The sequence below is a fragment of the Pristis pectinata genome, chromosome 3, assembly GCF_009764475.1.
Source record: "Pristis pectinata isolate sPriPec2 chromosome 3, sPriPec2.1.pri, whole genome shotgun sequence".
Classification (NCBI taxonomy): Eukaryota; Metazoa; Chordata; class Chondrichthyes; order Rhinopristiformes; family Pristidae; genus Pristis; species Pristis pectinata.
Window position 1 is genome coordinate 18,813,606 of NC_067407.1, and position 18,717 is coordinate 18,832,322.

General features: G+C 38.6%; 1 protein-coding gene across 6 annotated transcripts in view; it reads left to right on the plus strand.

Annotated features, from left to right (window-relative positions):
* Nucleotides 1–18,717, plus strand: part of agla (amylo-alpha-1, 6-glucosidase, 4-alpha-glucanotransferase a) — a 68,482-nt gene that overhangs the window by 9,428 nt on the left and 40,337 nt on the right. For all 6 annotated transcript variants that reach the window (XM_052013062.1, XM_052013061.1, XM_052013059.1 and 3 more), the window contains 9 exons: nucleotides 4,877–5,084; nucleotides 5,985–6,154; nucleotides 8,686–8,889; nucleotides 11,935–12,116; nucleotides 13,080–13,191; nucleotides 13,309–13,426; nucleotides 13,981–14,083; nucleotides 14,195–14,292; nucleotides 15,246–15,385. In XM_052013062.1, coding sequence (XP_051869022.1) covers nucleotides 4,877–5,084; nucleotides 5,985–6,154; nucleotides 8,686–8,889; nucleotides 11,935–12,116; nucleotides 13,080–13,191; nucleotides 13,309–13,426; nucleotides 13,981–14,083; nucleotides 14,195–14,292; nucleotides 15,246–15,385 — 1,335 coding nt within the window. The remainder of the gene's footprint in view (nucleotides 1–4,876; nucleotides 5,085–5,984; nucleotides 6,155–8,685; nucleotides 8,890–11,934; nucleotides 12,117–13,079; nucleotides 13,192–13,308; nucleotides 13,427–13,980; nucleotides 14,084–14,194; nucleotides 14,293–15,245; nucleotides 15,386–18,717) is intronic.

Here is an 18,717-nt window from a genome sequence, read left to right on the forward strand (position 1 = left end):
AGATAATTTAAGAAAGGAAGGAGAAAACATGGAGTTGTAGACCAGCCAGCCTGGCACCAGTGGTTTGGAATCTACTATTACGGAAGTGACAAAGGGGCAGTTGGAAAATAGTAGTGGGATTGGGCAGAATCACCATAGATGTATAAAGGGAAAATCATGTTTGACAAATCTGTTGGACTATTTTGAGGTTGGAATCAGCAGAATAGATAAGAAGGAACCAGTTGATGGAGACACGAGAGATTTTGCAGATGCTGGAATCTGGAGCAACACACGCAAAATGTTGGAGGAACTCAGCAGGAAGTGCTACACCTGTCCCTACACCACCTCCCTCACCACCATTCAGGGCCCTAGACAGTCCTTCCAGATGCATCAGCACTTCACCTGTGAATCCAAGGAAGTCATTTATTGCATCCGGCGCTCCCGGTGTGGCTTCCTCTACGTCAATGAGACCCAATGCACATTGGGTGACCGCGTCGTCGAGCATCTTTGCTCCGTCCGCCACAAAAGTAAGGATCTCCCAGTGGCCACCCACTTCAATTCCACATCCCCTCCCTTATTGACATGTCTATCCATGGCCTCCTCTACTGCCATGTTGAGGCCAGACACAGGTTGGAGGAACAACACCTCGTATTCTGCTTTGGTAGTCTCCAACCTGACAGCCTCGATGTCCCTCCCCTCCCCTCCCCTCCCCTCCCCTCCCCTCCCCTCCCCTCCCCTCCCCTCCCCTCCCCCTTTGGTTTCCCTCATTCCTGTGGCCCCCCTCACCCCTTCTCTTTCCCCGCCCCCACCCTCATGACCTGTCCATCTATTCCCCACCTCCTTCCCATTTTTCCCATGGTCTACTGCCCCCTCCTACCAGATTCCTCCTCCTTCAGCCCTTTGCTGCTTCTACCTATCACCTCCCAGCTTCTTGCATCACTCCCTTTCATCCCTCCTCCCCCACCCACCCTCCCTCCCCCCTCACCTGGACTCACCTATCACCTGCCAGCCCGTGGTCCTCCCCCACCCCTGACCTTCTTATTCTGGCTTCTGCCCTCTTCCTTTACAGTCTTGGTGAAGGGTCTTGACCCAAAACATTGATGTTTATTTCCTTCCATAGAGGCTGCTTGACCTGCTGAGTTCCTCCAGCATTTTGTGTGTGTTGCACCAGTTGATGGAGTGTGTTTATTCTTTCAGAAGACCTTTCAGTGGGATGCCACATGAGGTTATAAGCAAAATTATAGTGAATGGTATTGGGGTTAATATACTGGTATGAATTGAGGATGAAAAACAGTTGGAATAAAAGTGTTATTTCTGGCTTGGAAAGCTGTGGCCAGAAGGGTACCATAGGCATTGGTGTTGAGCCCCAGCTGTACACAATCACTTTCAATGATTTGGATGAGGGGATCAAATGTAATATATCCAAATTTGCTGCTGACATAAAACTGTTTGACAGTGTTGACTTTGAACAAGATGCAGAGAGGATTCATGGATATGGACAGGCTAGTTGAAGGTGCAAAGGCTTGGCAGATGGAATTTAAAATGGAAAAATGTGCATTCATTCACTTTGTTCAAAAAAAGAGCAAAGAGTTTTTTTTAAAGGTGAGGCATTGAAAGATGTAATTTTAAAAGGGATCTCGGTGTACTTGTACATGAATCACTGAAATTTACTATGCTAGGTTCAACAGACAATAGGAACAATGGTATGTTGGCTTTTATTGCAAGTGGATTGATGCAGTTCTCTGGAACCAACTGAAGTTGCATCTGGGATATTGTGTATAGGTCTTGTCTCTATCCCAAGGAAGGATATACAGTACTAGTGATAGAGGAAGTGCAGTAAACGTTCAAAAGATTGATTCCTGGCATGGTGGTTTTGTCATCTGAGAAGAGATTAAATAGAATAGGCTGCACTCTTGAACTTAGAATGAAAGATGTTCTCATTGAAACCTACAAACTTTTTCTAGGGCTTGACAGCATAGATGTGGAGTTGATGTTTCCTCTGGCAAGATGGCTCACAGTCTCAAAGTAAGATGTTGGCCATTCAGGACAGAAGAGAAAAAATTTCTTCACTTGGAGGGCAGTGAACCTTTGTAATTTCCTAACCAAGTTCACTATGGAGCCTCAACGGACTCGCAGACAGATCAATAGATTTTTAAACATTAAGGAAGTCAAGGGATATGGGGTTGGTGCAGTAAAGTGGCAATGCAGTAAAATATGAGTCATAGTCTTTTCTGAATGGCCAAGCAGGCACAAAGGGCTGAATGGTCTTTGTTTTTTATTTCTTATCTTCCATAAGGCATTTGATCAAATGCCTCATAATAGGCTTGTCATCAAAATTGAAGACTGTGGAATAAATGGAGCTTGATTAGAAAACTGGTGAAGCAACAGCAGTGACAGAGTACTACTGAAAAGTTGATTTTTGGACTGGAGGAGAGTGAACAGTGGTATTCACAAGTGGCTGATACTAGAACTCGTGGTTTTCTTGGTAGAAATAAATGAGTTGTACTTGGGTGTATATCAGAAATAGAAACAGGAGGAAGACAGTCAGCTCCTTGACCCTGCTCTGCCATTCAAAGAGATCTTTCACCTTATCATGACCTATCTCCATATCTCTTGATTCCTTTGATATACAGATATCAATGGCTGAGCTTCCACTGGTCTCTGGGTTAGAGAATTCCAGAGATTCACCTCCCTGCCCCCCTTTTAAGTGAAGAATGTTCTCCTAATTTCAGTCCTAAATGACCTACTCATTTTGAGTCCAGATTCCCTAGCCAGGGGAAGCAAATTCCTCACACGTACCCAGTTGAGCCCTCTTAAAAATTTTGTTCTTTTCAAAAGAATTTTGAACGCTTTAGTGGAGCGATTTCCAAATTTGTAGTTGACACAGAACTTGAAAGCGTAGTGAGCTACAGGGAGGGTACTAATAGATTCAAAGGACATATGGGTGCAATGTGAAATTTAGTAATGAAAAAAATGATGTGTTAAGTGCTGATAGGAAAAATGTAAGCAAGAATGTACAAGAAGAGAGACCTGGAGGCATCTGTGCATAGTTTTTTGAAAGTGGCAAAATATGTTGAGAAAGTGGTTCAGAGAGCATTTGGGATCATGGGCTTTATAAATAGAGTCAGAGAGTATAAGTGCAAGGAAATCATGATAAACTTTCATAAAACAATGACTCAGCCTTAAGTGGAGTATTATGCCCATTTCTGGGCATCACACTTCAGGAAAGGTGAAGAGACTTACCAAAGTGCTTCCAAGGATGAGGGATTTTAGTTATGGGGATAGACTGGAGAATTTGCAGTTGTTCTCCTTGGAAATGAAGAGGTTGTGAGGTGTTCCACTGGAGTTGCTTAGAATCATGAAAGGTATAGACAAAGTAGGTAGAAAGAAACTTCCCATTAGTGGAACAGTCAAACTAAGGCATGTAGAATGAAGGTAATTGGCAAATAAACCAAAAGTGATAGGAGGGGTTTTTTGTTCACATAGCAAGTTGTTAGTGTCCTGCAATTTGTAAGGGCACTAAAGAATTTTGAGTCTGTTGTCTTTCATTTACCATGACAGTAGTCTTGGTTAGTAGTCCTCAATTAAAAATCTGATTGTTTATCTCAGTATTTGCTGGACATTATTGTGTACTGATGGGGTACTCCATTTCCCTACATTTCAATGGAGCTGATCTTCAGAAGTATTTTGACTGTGAATTCCTTCAGTATGTCCATGAGAGATGCTGAATGTAAACTCTTGCCTCTAAGCCACAGGGTGGGAATCCTGTTTCAAGAATTGATCATGTTAGAATCAGAATCAGGTTTATTATCACTGACATATGTCATGAAATTTGTTGTTTTGTGGCAGCCGTACAGTGCAAGACAAAAATTACCATAAGTTACAAAAAAATAAATAGTGCAAATGAGGAATAAGGAGGTAGTATTCATGGGTTCATGGACAGTTCAGAAATCTGATGGTGAAGGGGAAGAAGCTGTTCCTAAAACACTGAGTTTGTGTCTTCAGGCTCCTGTACCACCACCCAATGTTAGTAACTTGAAGAGGGCATGTCCCAGATGGAGAGGTTCCTTAATAATGGATGCTACCTTCTTGAGGCACTGCCTTTTGAAGATGTCCTCTGGTGGGGAGGGTTGTGCCCGTGATGGAGCTGGCTGAGCCTACAACCCTCTGCAGTCTCTTTCAATTGGTTATCTGCCCAATACACCTTTATTATGTGTCTTTCATTGGATTAGATTTTAACCCAAGAGGCTACTAATGGGTCAGTTAACATGGATGTAAAAGGTCCTATGGCCCTTCTGGGGGACAAACAGGGACAATTTCTGATGTCCTAAGCAGCAGCACTAGCAAATCAGTTGTAATGAACCTTTATAAAACACTGGTTTGATCACAACTGGTATAAAAGCTTTAGCAGAGGAGTCAAGATTTAGGCAGTGTAGAATGAAATGAAAGAATTAGAAAATAATTGCAGCCTGAAACATTGGGGTCTGGAGTGCACTGCCAGAGTGAGCAAAGGAGGTGGATTCATTAGCATTCAAAGGGAAGCTGGATAAGTATGGAAAGAATTTACAGGGAAGTAGGGAGAGGGTGGGGGAGGGAGCAGGGTGCAGCCAATTGGATGCAGCCAAGGTGGATTTGACAGGCCAATTACCTCATTCTGTGCTGTAAAGACCTATAAGGATTTAATTTTATCAAGAAGTTTTCTTTCTGTATAGCTGATGTTAAAATAGCTGAAATTAATTATTGATAATTTTCTTTATAACTTTCAAAACTGTGCAAATTGTTCATAATTATAATTTTTGTATTCAACTTTTAAGACAATTACCAAGGTTGTTCAGCTGATGAGATGGACCACTTCCAACCAAAACAATTCTGGTTATATTTATCTCTTGTCTTCAAGGGTATGAATTGCAGTTTCGCCTTGGTCCATCTTTACAAGGGAAAGATATCCATGTGCACACAAACTATCCAATTGACAAAGGAAACTTTGAACGTTATCAGTTTCATTTACTTGAGTGGCAAAATACAACAGGAGGAGATGACTCTGATAAATTCTGTGCAATCAATCTGCAGATGTCTGGATCATTTCAATTTTATTTTACCTATGGGTGAGCTCAAATTAAGATTTGCTTCCTATTCTTAAGCAATCAAGTAACCTGTTAAACTGATTTTACAATTATTTTCACTGTTGCCCTTCCAATTTTTCTCTCATGAAGCTGCTGAACCATTCTGGACTATGGTTCAAAAGCCATCAACTGCTTCCAGTAATCCTGCTTGTTTTTTTTACATATTAGATCCAAGCAGTAAGTGACAACAGGCTGATTGACTGGAAGGTCTCACAGATGACATCCGCATGTGTGTGGCAATAAGTTGAACAAATTTGGAATGTAAAACAAAGATAGAACCAGGAGTAGGCCTTGTGCCTCCCCTGCTATTAACTACAATCATGGCATATGTTTTAATTGACCACCACTTTCCTATGCTAACTCCCTTTTCCCCTTAATATCCAACATTGTATCAATCCATCTTGAGTATGCTCGGCATCTGAACCTCCACAGCTCACAATTCCAATGGTTTGCCACCCTTTTGGGTGAAGGCTTTTTTTTTATGAATTCTCAGTTCTGAATGCATTCTGTTGTTGCTTTTCCTTTGTACTATCTGGATGTACTGATGTGATGAAATGATCTGTATGGATGGCATACAAAACAAAGTTTTACACTGTACCTCAGTACATGTGACAATAATAAACATTATTATTCTATATCTTATTTTGAGACTATGAACCCTGGTTCCAGATATCCCAGGCAGGGAAAACACGCTTCCTGCCAATTCATAAGAATTGTATATGTTTCAATGAAATCATCTCTCATTCTTTAAAACTTGAGAGTATAGGCCCAGTCTGCTTACTGTCTTCTCACAGGACAATCTCAGCATCTCAGGGATAATATATTTATACAAACGTTTGAAAATATTGAATGACTTACTGAATAATTTTGTTTTATTTAAAGAGATGAACAAAAGGGTGGTTCAGGCTTTTTAGTCGTAGATCCTATCCTACGCGTTGGACATGACAATGAAGTTCTGCCGTTGGACTGCATATGTGCCCAGACTTACTTGTCCAAATGTTTGGGACCATTGGATGAATGGGAGGATAGGCTAAAGGTTGCCAAACATTCAGGTAATGAAGATCTATTCAAGTACTAAATATAAAACCAATGTTATGAAATACAGCTGTAATTCAGATGATTTATCGTAACTTAACCTGCAATATCAATAAACAGCTCAAAATCAAAAGCATACAAGATGATACTGTTTTCAGTTCTTTTTAAACCATTGTGAATATTGCATAGGATTCAGGAAAATTAAATGGCTTTCTCTCCTGTCTCTGTTTCTAGCTCTCTGTGTTCATGATAAACTTTGTAAAGCAACACTTGGAGAGCTCCAGAACAAAGTGCTCTTCTTGATTGGCATCCCATTCACCACTCTTAGAATTCATCCCTCCAGCACCATCTGCAGTGGCTGCAGTTAGTTGTTGAGGCCACAGTAACAACATCTCGCAAATCGGTGATCTCTGTAACCAAGAAGTACAAAGGCAGCAGGTGAATGGTAATGTCACCAACTGCAGTTGTACACCATCCTGTCTTGGAAATGCCTTCATTTTCATTGAGTCTAAATCGTGGAACTCTCTATTCAACAACATTGTGGGAATACCTTCACCAGACATACAGCAGCAGTTCAAGGTGGCTCACCACCTTCAAAGCTAATTTCATAGAATTGTTTGATTTATCCTGCTTCTACCAGAGCCCCCCCCCAACTCCTCCCATATAAAAATATGGCTGCTTATTTACTGCACTCTTTCCCTCATTCTGTTCATTGTGCAGTTGTCTTGAAGGGACATAACAAAAATATTAATTCTTTACAATCTTTGGAGATTCTGATGAATTTATTCATGTATTTCGACTCTTGTTTGTTTTGCTTTGCTTAATTCAGTGTATTTAGTTATCCTGATTGTGAAGATTTATGCCATTTAAGGCACAATGTTAGCTCTACCAGTGATGCATTTACTCTACCTCCCAAAAAAAATCAATGAATAAATTTACAATTTAAAAAAAAGCAGTTCCTTTTGATTTCTATATCTACAATTCTATCAGGCAGTGCATTTCAAATCCTAATTGAAACATCATATTTCTGACACATCAAGCATATATCTCCAGGTTTGTTTCCTTTTCTGCTTCCAAATGATTTTGTGTTCACATCAACCTCTTAACATTTTCACCACTCGTAATCAATTAATCAAAATTCAAATATAAATCTTATTCTTGGTAATATGTAGTTGTCAATCACACAAGCAGATGTAAAGTGACTTTCTTAATTTGGGAAACAAAATTGGAAACTATATGCAAATTGTTCTCTATTATAAGAATATATAAAACTTTGGTCTGCCTTATAACTTTGTGTCAAATGTAAAATATAAGATAACAAATTATTATAAAATAACAAATTTTGTATTAACATATTACACATTGGATTTTCATTTGCATTGCCACAGATATTTTAAGTAATTGCTGAATAACTGGCCTTATTATGTATTTTTCATGACTACTACTATACTAGATCAAAAAATCTCAAAGCAGAGAAATTCTGAACAGAGTGCTATCACAACGCAAACTTTTGTGCTTAAAGAGACTTCTGCTTGAATGTGACATTTCATTCTTGATAGAATAAAAATATTCATAAAAGTAACAATGAATTTTCAAAGCAATAAATTGCTATTCACAGTGACGGTAATTCTTCACTACAGCGGCTCTACATGTGCCATGGAGGTTAACTGTAACATCCAAATGTGCTGGAGTTCTGTTGAAAGTCCAACTATTCCATTAAATAGTTGGGATCAAAAGTCCACCTGTTTAAAGCCATTTCTATTTCCAACAGTATTTGTACATACAATCTGGTGTCCTTCAACTGGTCACTCATTGTATTTTAAAGCTGCATTTATTAGAAAGGATCCCCTGTTTCAAAATAGATTGATTCCAAGGTTCCTGTTGCAACAAAGTTGTTCATTCTGTAACAATAAATTATAGGGTTTCTGGTCTGAGTGGTTTTAAATATCAAACTTTTATATACAAGAGTGTCATTGTCATGAATTCCAAACTTGACTGTTGTAGTCTGCCTCCAAACAAGGAACTTCTGACTTTTCTAATAACAAATAACATTTGGAAAAGAACGTTTGCCATCTATATACTATTTGGCTAGCTTAAGCTGTATTTATACCTGGGCTACATTACTATTATTGTATTATGGTTGTTAATTTTCAGAAAAGTGATATCTTGTTTGGCATTGAGATAATGTGTCCATGAGTATTCTAATCTCCTTTCCCTTCATCTCTGTTGTTGTGACTTGTTACTCTGCTTTGGCAGATGTCTGCTGTCTGACAGTATTCAAAGAAAACCAGAGAGCTTCTGATCACCATTGATCTTTTGAATTAATAACATTGCCAAACAGGTTAACCAGTCACTTCTTAAATACTTTTGATGGTATCTGACTATTATGATTGCCTATATAATACTTGCTTAATAGTACTTATTCAAAAAATGGTAGTGAACCAGCAATGATGTGTTTTGGGCTTCTTAACATCTGCTTTCCTACATAAATCTACTGTCCTACATTAATTTATTTGAATACATTCAATTTGATAATTCTTTTTAACAGGTTATAATATGATCCATTTTACCCCAACACAAACTCTGGGATTATCCAGGTCATGCTATTCCTTAGCTGACCAGTTGGAACTCAACCCTGAATTTTCTCGGCCTAATAAAACTTACAATTGGAATGACCTTGCAAGGCTGGTGGATAAGTTAAAGAATGAATGGAATGTACTCTGCATAACAGATGTGGTCTACAATCACACAGGTACTGAATTAGTGGACAAATTCCTTGCTTATTTTGGGAGAAGGTGCACAAAGTAGAAAGGAAAGTGTTTCTTTTTTTTAAGTTTAGCTTTTGCTAATAAGGTTTATCTACAATCACTTTGTTGAAACGAATCAAAGAATTTTTTCCCCTCATACCAAGCAATTCCTCAGGCCCATACTTTTTATGATACTGTTTTTCCACAGATTGTATTGTATTGTTTTGAATTATGACTCTCAAAATGTGTGAGGAAGAACCATTACTCCTGGAATGCTCTTTATGCCTCTATCAAGCCTCAGTGCTTTCCAGATGCACTGAATTTACAAACATGAAATTGTAATAAATGCCCCGCACCTGCCCTATCCCCCGGGGGAATCTGCTCTCCCCTCCTCCCCCGTACCTGCCTATCACTATCTCTTACCTGCATCTACCTATCACCACCTTCTGCCCCCCCACCCCCACCTCTCCTCTTTTGTCCATCTATCACTGCTCTGCTCTTCCCTCCTATATATTGGGCTTTACCTTTTCCTATCTTCAGTCCTGAAGAAGGATCCTGACCCGAAACGTTGACAGCCCACTTTGCTCCATGGATGCTGCCTGGCCTGCTGAGTTCTTCCAGCATCATTATGTTTTTCATTTGTAATAAATACTGTGAATGGACAGTTCTATTGGCAATGCTTTAAAAATGCATTCCAATTTTTTGATTAGGTTATCTGAACGTTTTTCCCAGATAAAGCCAAACGGCATTGACTTGTTGGACCTAAGTGCCCATTTGTGCTATAAACTCTGAAAATCTTAAATGGAAAATGGGTTCTTTTTCTGCTATCACCTGAGCTTGCGTTCTTTGTTACAAACTGAATATGGAGGAATAATTTTAAAGATTTCTAGGCCTGGAATATGATCGCATTATTCTCACATTTATTACTAATGTTTCCTTATGGCGTAAAAGAAGGCCATCCAGTTCATGGAGTCTATGCTAGCTCTCAGAGCAATGCCATAAAATCCCGTTCTCCCAATTATTTCCCTATAGTTTATTCTGTCCCGCGTGCTCATCAACTCCCCCAGCCCCCTCACCCAACTCCAACAATTCTCTTCTCACCCAGTTACACACAAGAGCTATTACTGTTGCCAATTAACCTACCAACTAGCACCCACCTAGTTGGAATGCGAGAGGAAACTGGAGCGCCCAGGGGAATTCCACATAGTTACAGGGAGAGTGTGTACTCCACAGAAAGAGCCAAGTTTTTGGAGTTCTGAGGCAGCAGCACTAACTGAGGCATCAACGTGCCACAGCAAATAAGTTGCAATCAGAGGCTAAGTCAGTAATGCGATGGCCTGTGGAAGGAATGGAATCCACTCGCTGAACTACAGTGAGATATAGAGCTGAGTGATGATAGTGCGGAGACAAGACCTACAGTGCTATTGTGTCAGCCAACTTTAACAATACAGTCATTCTTTATAATGGGAACGCTGCCATTAGTGCATTTGAACACTGTTTCCTGGATTATTAGTGTAATAACTGCACCACCACCGTAAACTAAAGATCAAATGTGATCAAATAGCATTGCCATATTTAATATCTGAAGTGAATTTCCAAATCAAATATAACCTTACAATTATATTATAGAAAGGAGATTTGAGCCTTTCATTCAATAATTAGATTCAAAGTGGTTATATGTAAGAGGTGATTTAAAATGTCAAAGGTGAATATATCTATTTAAAGGCCAATGATTGAGTAGCTGCACTTTATACTAGGAGATGTTGGGAGCTGTTAGTGCTTGCAGTGACTGACCTTGTTTTATTTTGGTAAAGGTCAGACTGCTGCATTAATTTGATACTCTGCTTTTTAAATGGCAAGTTAGAACTGATCTTCATATGGACACGAATAATTTAGTTATACACTAGAGCTTTTTTCCCCAAACAGAATTAGTATTCACAAATTGTTTCTTGTGAACTGTATAGGAAATACTTTAAGGTTGATTTTTGAATATACTTCAGTTTCTTCTTAAGCCACAATTAAGATCTGAAAAATCACTTCATTGCAATGTTACAAACTAGATAAGATGACATTTAGACAGTATTCAGCACTTTTGTTTTAAGAATATAATTTGTTTGAGACCTCCAATCTTGAAAGTTATAGATTAACCATAAACAATCACCAATGCATTTAACTTTTGATTCATCAAAAGATTTTTTAAAAACTACTTTAATTATTGCATTAAGCACTTTTTCTGTTGATGAGATTACACTTGGAATACTGTGTGCAGTTCTGGTCGCCTGGGTAAAAGAAGGATGCCTTTGAGCTAGAAAGGGTGCAGAAAAGATTCACGAGGATGTTGCAGGGCCTGGAGGTCCTAAGCTATAAGGAGAGATTGGATAGGCTGGGGCCTCTATCCTGGAGCTTAGGAGGTTGAGGAGTGACCTTACAAAGGTTCATAAACATCATGAGGGGTATAGGTGAATGATCATAGTCTTTTTCCCAGGGTAAGGGAGTCTAAAACTAGAGAACATAGGTTTAAGGTGAGAGGGGAAAGATTTAAAGGGAACCTGAGGGGCAACTTTTTTTACATAGAGGGTGGTGGGTATATGGAACAAACTGCCAGAGGAAGCAGTAGAGGCGGGTACAATTACAATTTTTAAAAGACATTTAGGCAGGTACGTGAATGAGAAAGGTTTAGAGGGATATGGGCTAAACACAGGAAAATGGGACGAGCTCAAGTAGATAAATTAGTCTGCATGGATGATTTGGGCCAAAGGTCCCGTTTCCATGCTGTGTAACTCAATGACTCCATGTTGTATCCAGATCACGAGTGAAGGAAAGAAATGAGGTTCAGATAAAACAGTGAATTATTTTGTCTGTCTTTTCTGTAGAAAAGTGAGAATACTGGTCTGTCCTTGTTACATTTCTATAGTTGGATGACTTTTCTTTCTGATTAAATTTTTGACATGTAAAAAAGATGTATTAAACTTAATGCCTTTTTGATCATTCTAATATTAATAAGAAACACCAAGCATTTGTTCATATTTTTCCTCCTGCTTTCTCAATAGCTGCCAATAGCATTTGGCTGAAGAAACACCCAGAATGTTCCTACAACGTTTTGAATTCCCCTCATTTGAGACCGGCTTGGCTTTTAGACCGAGCATTGTGGCATTTATCTATTGATGTGACTAAAGGAAAATATAAGCATAAAGGACTGCCTGCTCTTATTGAAAATGGAGACCATCTTAATGTAAGTACAAGATAACGTATGCTCCCCACAACTTTCCTTTTCTCCTTCACCCCTTCTCCTGTAAAAGTTAAGTAATTGTTTCAAAATATTTTTCAGCATCAATGTAAGCATATTTCTGTTCTTGGTTTTCTCATCTGCTAGTGCAAAGACTTTAATACTTTAAGGATAGTGCCTCACCAAGCAAAAACTGTTTGTGTGCCAGGCAGGTTGTTAAAAAGGGAGGAGAATGAACTTTATTTTGGAATTGGCAGGGGGTATCCCTGGCTGAATTTCTGTACCCTATCCCAAAAGCGTTAAACCTAATTGTTTTAACAGTGCAGCAGTAACTGCGTAGAGCTAAAGTAACAGCCGTCATGAATTTAGCACCTTTCCCAGTTGTGTGTTTCAGATAAAGATAATGTCCCGATTCATTTAGAAGAATATTGAAAGGATTTTTTTTTGAATTGTGTAAATTAAGTGAAGCGATGAATATGCTTTTCAATAGTCAAAAGTTTAATCTCTCAATCTTGGCGCAGATTGGACAGGGGATAAGTAAGCAGTGAAAATGTTTTATGTGAGGTAGGTGATATGACTATAAAAGTAAACAGTGTTCACCTTGTAAAACAAATCTTCATATTTATACATAGGCAAGTTTTGTCTGCGGACAGTTCCATCCTGGAGGCCATAAATATTAGACAGCCACTAATTGATTGTGTATATAATTCAGAAAAAACTTCTTTACCCAGAGGGTGGTTGGGTTAGAATGTGGAACTTTCTTCTGCATGGCATTGATGTGGTAAATTACACAGAAGCAATAATGGAAAACCTAGAAACTCTCATGAAGTAGAAATAATTTCAAGCATAGGGTTAGAAAGCGTAAGATAGGAGAAGGCTTTTATGCAGCACAGCATTCAGATCAAGTTAGTGCTGTCCATTCGATATAATTCTGATAGAGAATTTAATAACGTTTTATTCTTTTGACAGTGCATTCGTCAAATCATGTGGGAGGAAATCTATCCTAAACTGCAGTTATGGGAATTCTATCAAGTGAATGTGAAAAAAATCGTTGCTGACTTCCGAAATGCACTCTTGCATGGTACAACACAAGACAAATTATCATCTACAATAATAGTTGGAGACTTTTTTTTTCAGAATTTAGTGTTTAACATGTTAGTTTGTATAGCTAACAATTTAAAAATCTCTTGCGTTTAAGGTGAGAAGAAAAAGTGTGATACAAAGCAGCCTCTTAAGGTTATCCAAGACCCGGAATTTAAAAGATTTGGCTGTGTTGTTAATATGAGCTTATTATTGAAAATGTTTGTGCCTCGTGGGTAAGTTTCAGAAACTATTCTTATTCATTAGAAATGTAAAACATTCACACAATTACAGTCTATTTTTCTTTTTTGTTTAAAATTTAATTTACAGTTCTGAAAAAATTGTTGATGATGCAAAAGTGAGTTCTTTTGGTATCTTGGTCAATATTAATCCATCAACCACCATTTCTAAAAACAGAAGTAAAAATAGAAAATGTTTGAGGTCAGGGAGCATTTGTGGAGATCTGGGAAAATTTAAGATTTAGCTATAGAAGAGTATGAGGTGGGGAGAACAAAGGGACTGTCTGTGTGGTAGGCTGATCAGTCTCTTGGTCTTCAACCTATCACAGACATTTTTCCAAAACTGGTTGGTTGATCATTATTTGGTATCTGTAAATGAGACCCTTCAGAACAAAAGTTGGTTGTCTCATTGCCTTGCATTAGAACAATGACTGCACCTACTTCACTGCTTGTAAAACACTATGTCTCAAGATAACGAAAATTGCAATTAGAACTTCTTTGCTAGCAATACAAGGATTACTTTGCAAATTATTCTAATTTGCTTTCTGAAGTAATAGTCCTAATGAGATAGACGAATGCTGTGGCTGGGTCTTCAGAAGAATAGAAGAGTTAAATTTGGAACGCTATCAAGAAGTGCATCGTCATCAAGAACAGGTAGACTTTATTTGACATCTTGTCTCTCTCCTACATCCCTGACTGAATTTTCATATTTTTCACATATGACTTTGTTATCAAGCACTTTAATGCTGAATTATGTATCTTCAGGCTGTTAACTGCATATTGGGGACAGTAAACTATGAACGCCTAACAGACCATGGCCCCAAACTTGGACCTATTACAGCAAAAGATCCTTTAGTAACCAGGTACACTGAATAAATCACTCAAAATCATGAAGCATAAACTTGCACAGTATTTTGTTATTTGTAGAATTACATGATTATTGCCACTGGGAAAGTTTCTATATTATGTTATTACTAGATTTAAACTGTAGTTCATATTGAAAGATCACTACTACTGATGATGAACTGTACTTACTAATTGGTGAGATGCCAGAATGTTCAAATATCTTCTCGAAAGGGACTTGGCACAACGGGTTGAACATTAGGCTTTCAATTCTGGAATTTAAGAATAATCAGAAAGAGGTCATTTTTATCTGATTGATGATCCAAGGATTAGCGCACTCTCCACTTACAGCAGTCCCTACTTAGTTTCTAATGGTTTCTAATACTGAAAGGCCTGGATGGAGTTGATGTGGAGAGGATGTTTCCAGTAGTGGGAGTGTCTGGGACCAGAGGGCACAGCCTCAGAATAAAAGGACATCCCTTTAGAACAGAGATGAGGAGGAATTTCTTTAGCCCGTGAAAATCTGTGGAATTCATTGCCACAGACGGCTGTGGAGGCCAAGTCATTGGGTGTATTTAAAGTGGAGGTTGATAGGTCCTTGATTAGTAAGGGCCTCAAAGGTTGTGGGGAGAAGGCAGGAGAATGGCAGAGCAGACTCGATGGTCTGAATGGCCTAATTTTGCTCCTATGTCTTATGGTCTTAGAGATCCACGAAGAACAGCTCCACATTTCAGTCTATGTATTTGTGGTAAGAGTTTGTTGAAAAAAAATTATGTTTGTCTTGCCTTCAGGTAATATGTGATAATGAATATTTATCTTTGGGGGGGTGGAGGGGGGGGGGTGGAATGGCATCAAATGTTAATGCTATATTGAATTAAGCCCGACAAGGACTTTTATAGATATTGATTCCGTTGAAATGATTCTAGTAAAAGCTGTTAACTTTGTAAAAATTGTATGCTTACTTTACATACAGGTACTTTACATTTGACTTTGAAGAAATGCCTTTAGAAGAGGAAGAGCCAATGATGTATCAGCCAGAAAAGGCTGTGTATTTTATGGCCCATAATGGCTGGGTGATGGGTGATGACCCTTTAAGAAACTTTGCAGAGCCAGGTGAATTAATCATGTTTACATCAGGATGGGTAAAATGTTGTGAAAGATAAAGCAATTGGGGTAAACCGGTTATAAGCTGATAGAGCATCTGGTCACAGAGTAAGCATGCTCAAGGAGAGATATTTGGTCTGTTTTGTTTCAAATCTATATGTCAACAATTGTTTAGTAAATTGCTCCAAAGTTTTGGCTTTCAGGACACTGATCACTCTGTGCAATGGAGAACTGTTGGCCAATATTTCTGTCTGTTCAAGGTCTTGATGTTGTCCCTGACTGTACTTTTATAGATGACCAACTCCTATACCCAATGTTGCTTGGATTATTATGCTGGCAATCATGATGTATGTTTTTATTTTCATGCAATTGGGTTTTATAACACCCCTTAAAAACTAAACTTAAATTTATATAAAAACCTAACTTAAATTTATAGATATTCTATGAATAATATAACTAGGGCATCAAAATTATTTCATTTAACTAAAGTTACCAATAAAAATATAAACTGAAAATAAATGTATACAAAAATTACTTTTAATATAATTCTCTGATGTTGCAGGTATTCCCATCCATACCAATGATTGGTTAGGCACAGGGAGAATCTGTATTAACTATTGGTTATCTTTATTGGTTCACTTACAAATAGACATGCAATTCACACAGTTTAGATACAAGTAAGCACGCAATTCATACAAGATTGACTGTCCGTACACACGCCCACAATATTTTCTTGATGCTCCCCGAACAATCAATCAGAATAGAAAGGCTGCTACCCAAGAATCATGAGTTAACGCTGGCCAGGCATTCTTCTTGATTCTGACGTAATCTGGTCATCGGAGTTTTCACTGCTTCTGCCTCCGAGATATTCTCTTTCTTATTGGTTCTGCACCTTTGTGTTTCAATTTTCTTGGTTCTGTGTTATCGGACTATCCTGTGTCCCTTCTCCATTGGATCTAGCCCAGGGTTACAGGCAGCATTACCTCGTTGATCTTCTCCCAAATAAGGGCTTGTGCCTCCTGCCTCTTCTGTTGTTTCTCTCAAAGTCAGGTTGATTCAAACCAGTTTCAGCCAGCTTATGTCAGTTGCTGGGCTCAGGTTACCTCCGTTCACAGACGTCTCAAGCCAGTGACTAGGCTCAGGCAGACATGCTCTTCTCATAGATCCGTAGTATTTCTGGCCAACAATAAGTAGGTATGTACCTATGCACAATGTGTAAATTTACTTGATTTCAAAATTGAAGTGCTACCAAATGGTGTAAAAAAAATGCATAGATTATTTTTATCTCCAATTCTGGAACAGCCAACATATAGCTGACCATGGGGAAAGCGTTAAGTTTTGAGATTAAGGCCAGCAACTTTTAGTGATTGCCCTTGTGCTTCGTTAATACGCATAGCAAAACTAAGATGAACAGGAACTGAAGTCACTTGATTTGAAAAGGCGGATCAGATGGGATAATTGGTATTGAAGAGATGATGTTTTCCCCAACAGCATTTCCGTTTTTGTAGCCTGAATTACATTTGGTAGTAATTTGTGAACTAATAATCTTGTGGCATTGCATAGTAGTGGTGGATCCAGATTCCTGAGTCACATGATTGGAGTTAATTCATTTAGTTCAAGATGGTGACAGGAAGTTTAAAACTTCAACAAGAAAATGTACAACCTCATCTATGTCTTTCATACTGTCAATAGATTTGTAGTGTATAGGTTCTCTGGGAAGCTTTGTAAGAAGGTCTTTATTCATGGCCTGCACAGCGTCATTTTACTGGTGCTAAAATTGATATTTCATGCAACCGTTATAATACAAGTAGTGTTGAGTGTCATTTAGGAAAACAACTTGCATCAGAACATGAAGTGATGTAACAAATCGGCCCAAGTTTTTCATCAAAATTGTTCCTGTTGAGTTTTTGTGGATAATTTCCCCATATCCTAATGAGTAGATTCAAAGCAAACTTTCTTGCAGATGGATTGCTTGTCATATGCACTTGCATATTGATTTTTCAAGTGTAATTGTGTAGTATTTTCCCAATATATGATATTTTAATAAAGCCATTCAATTCATCTGCTTTAGTATCTCATGCTTACTGGTAGCATTTAATGAAAATCAGCTAGCACTAAAGTGATACCTTCCATTAATTGATTATTGTGTTTAAGATCTTGCAGCATTCAATCTAGTGCTTCAGTGGCTGCTTCGTGAGCCATTGTGCATTGATCCCAGGCAATAAATTTACAATCTTTTAGAATTTTTCCTTTGCAGTTCGCTGACCAATATTTCATATTGGAGTCTCCACATTTGTCAAATTAAAGGAAGTTTAAAAACCAAATGTGCAGTTTTCCCCTCTGGCCTTGGCATCATCAAGCATTGCTTCAAAAGTGTTTTATTTTTGATTTATTTTGAATTAATTTAAGATAATTTGCATGAATTAAAAGCAAAGGGTGGGAATAAAGGAGGCCTTTTCTGGTTGGCTGCCGGTAACTAGTGGTGTTCTGCAGGGGTCAGTGTTGGGTCCGCTACTTTTCACATTATGTGTTAATGATCTGGATGACGGAATTGATGGCTTTGTGGCCAAGTTTGCAGATGATACAAAGATAGGTGGAGGGGCAGGGAGTGTTGAGGAAGCAGGGAGTCTGCAGAAGGACTTGAACAGGTTGGGAGAATGGGCAAAGAAGTGGCAAATGGAATACAGTGTAGGGAACTGTATAGTCATGCACTTTGGTAGAAGGAATAAAGGTGTAGACTATTTTCTAAACAGGAAGTGAATTCAGAAATTGGAGATGCAAAGGGACTTGGGGAATCCTGGTGCAGGGTTCCCTAAAGGAGAACTTGCAGGTTGAGTCAGTAGTAAGGAAGGCAAATACGATGTTAGCATTCATTTCATGAGGAATAGAATATAAAAGCAAACATGCATCCTGAGGCTTTATAAGGTGTTGTTCAGATATTGTGAGCAGTTTTGGGCCCCATATCTAAGGAAGGATGTGCTGGCATTGGAGAGGGTCCAGAGGAGGTTTACAAGAATGATCCCAGGAATGAAAGGGTAAAAGTACGAGGAGCGTTTGATGGTTCTGGTTCTGTACTTGCTGTAATTTAGAAGGACGAAGGGGGATCTCATTGAAACCTACCGAATATTGAAAGGCCTGGATAGAGTGAACATGGAGAGGATATTTCCAGTATTGGTAGAGTCTAGGACCAGAGGGCACAGCCTCAGGACAGAAGGGCATCCCATTAGAACAGAGATGAGGAGGAATTTCTTTAGCCAGAGGGTGGTAAATCTGTGGAATTCATTGTCACAGACGGCTGTGGAGGCCAAGTCATTGGGTGTATTTAAAGTAGAGGTTGATAG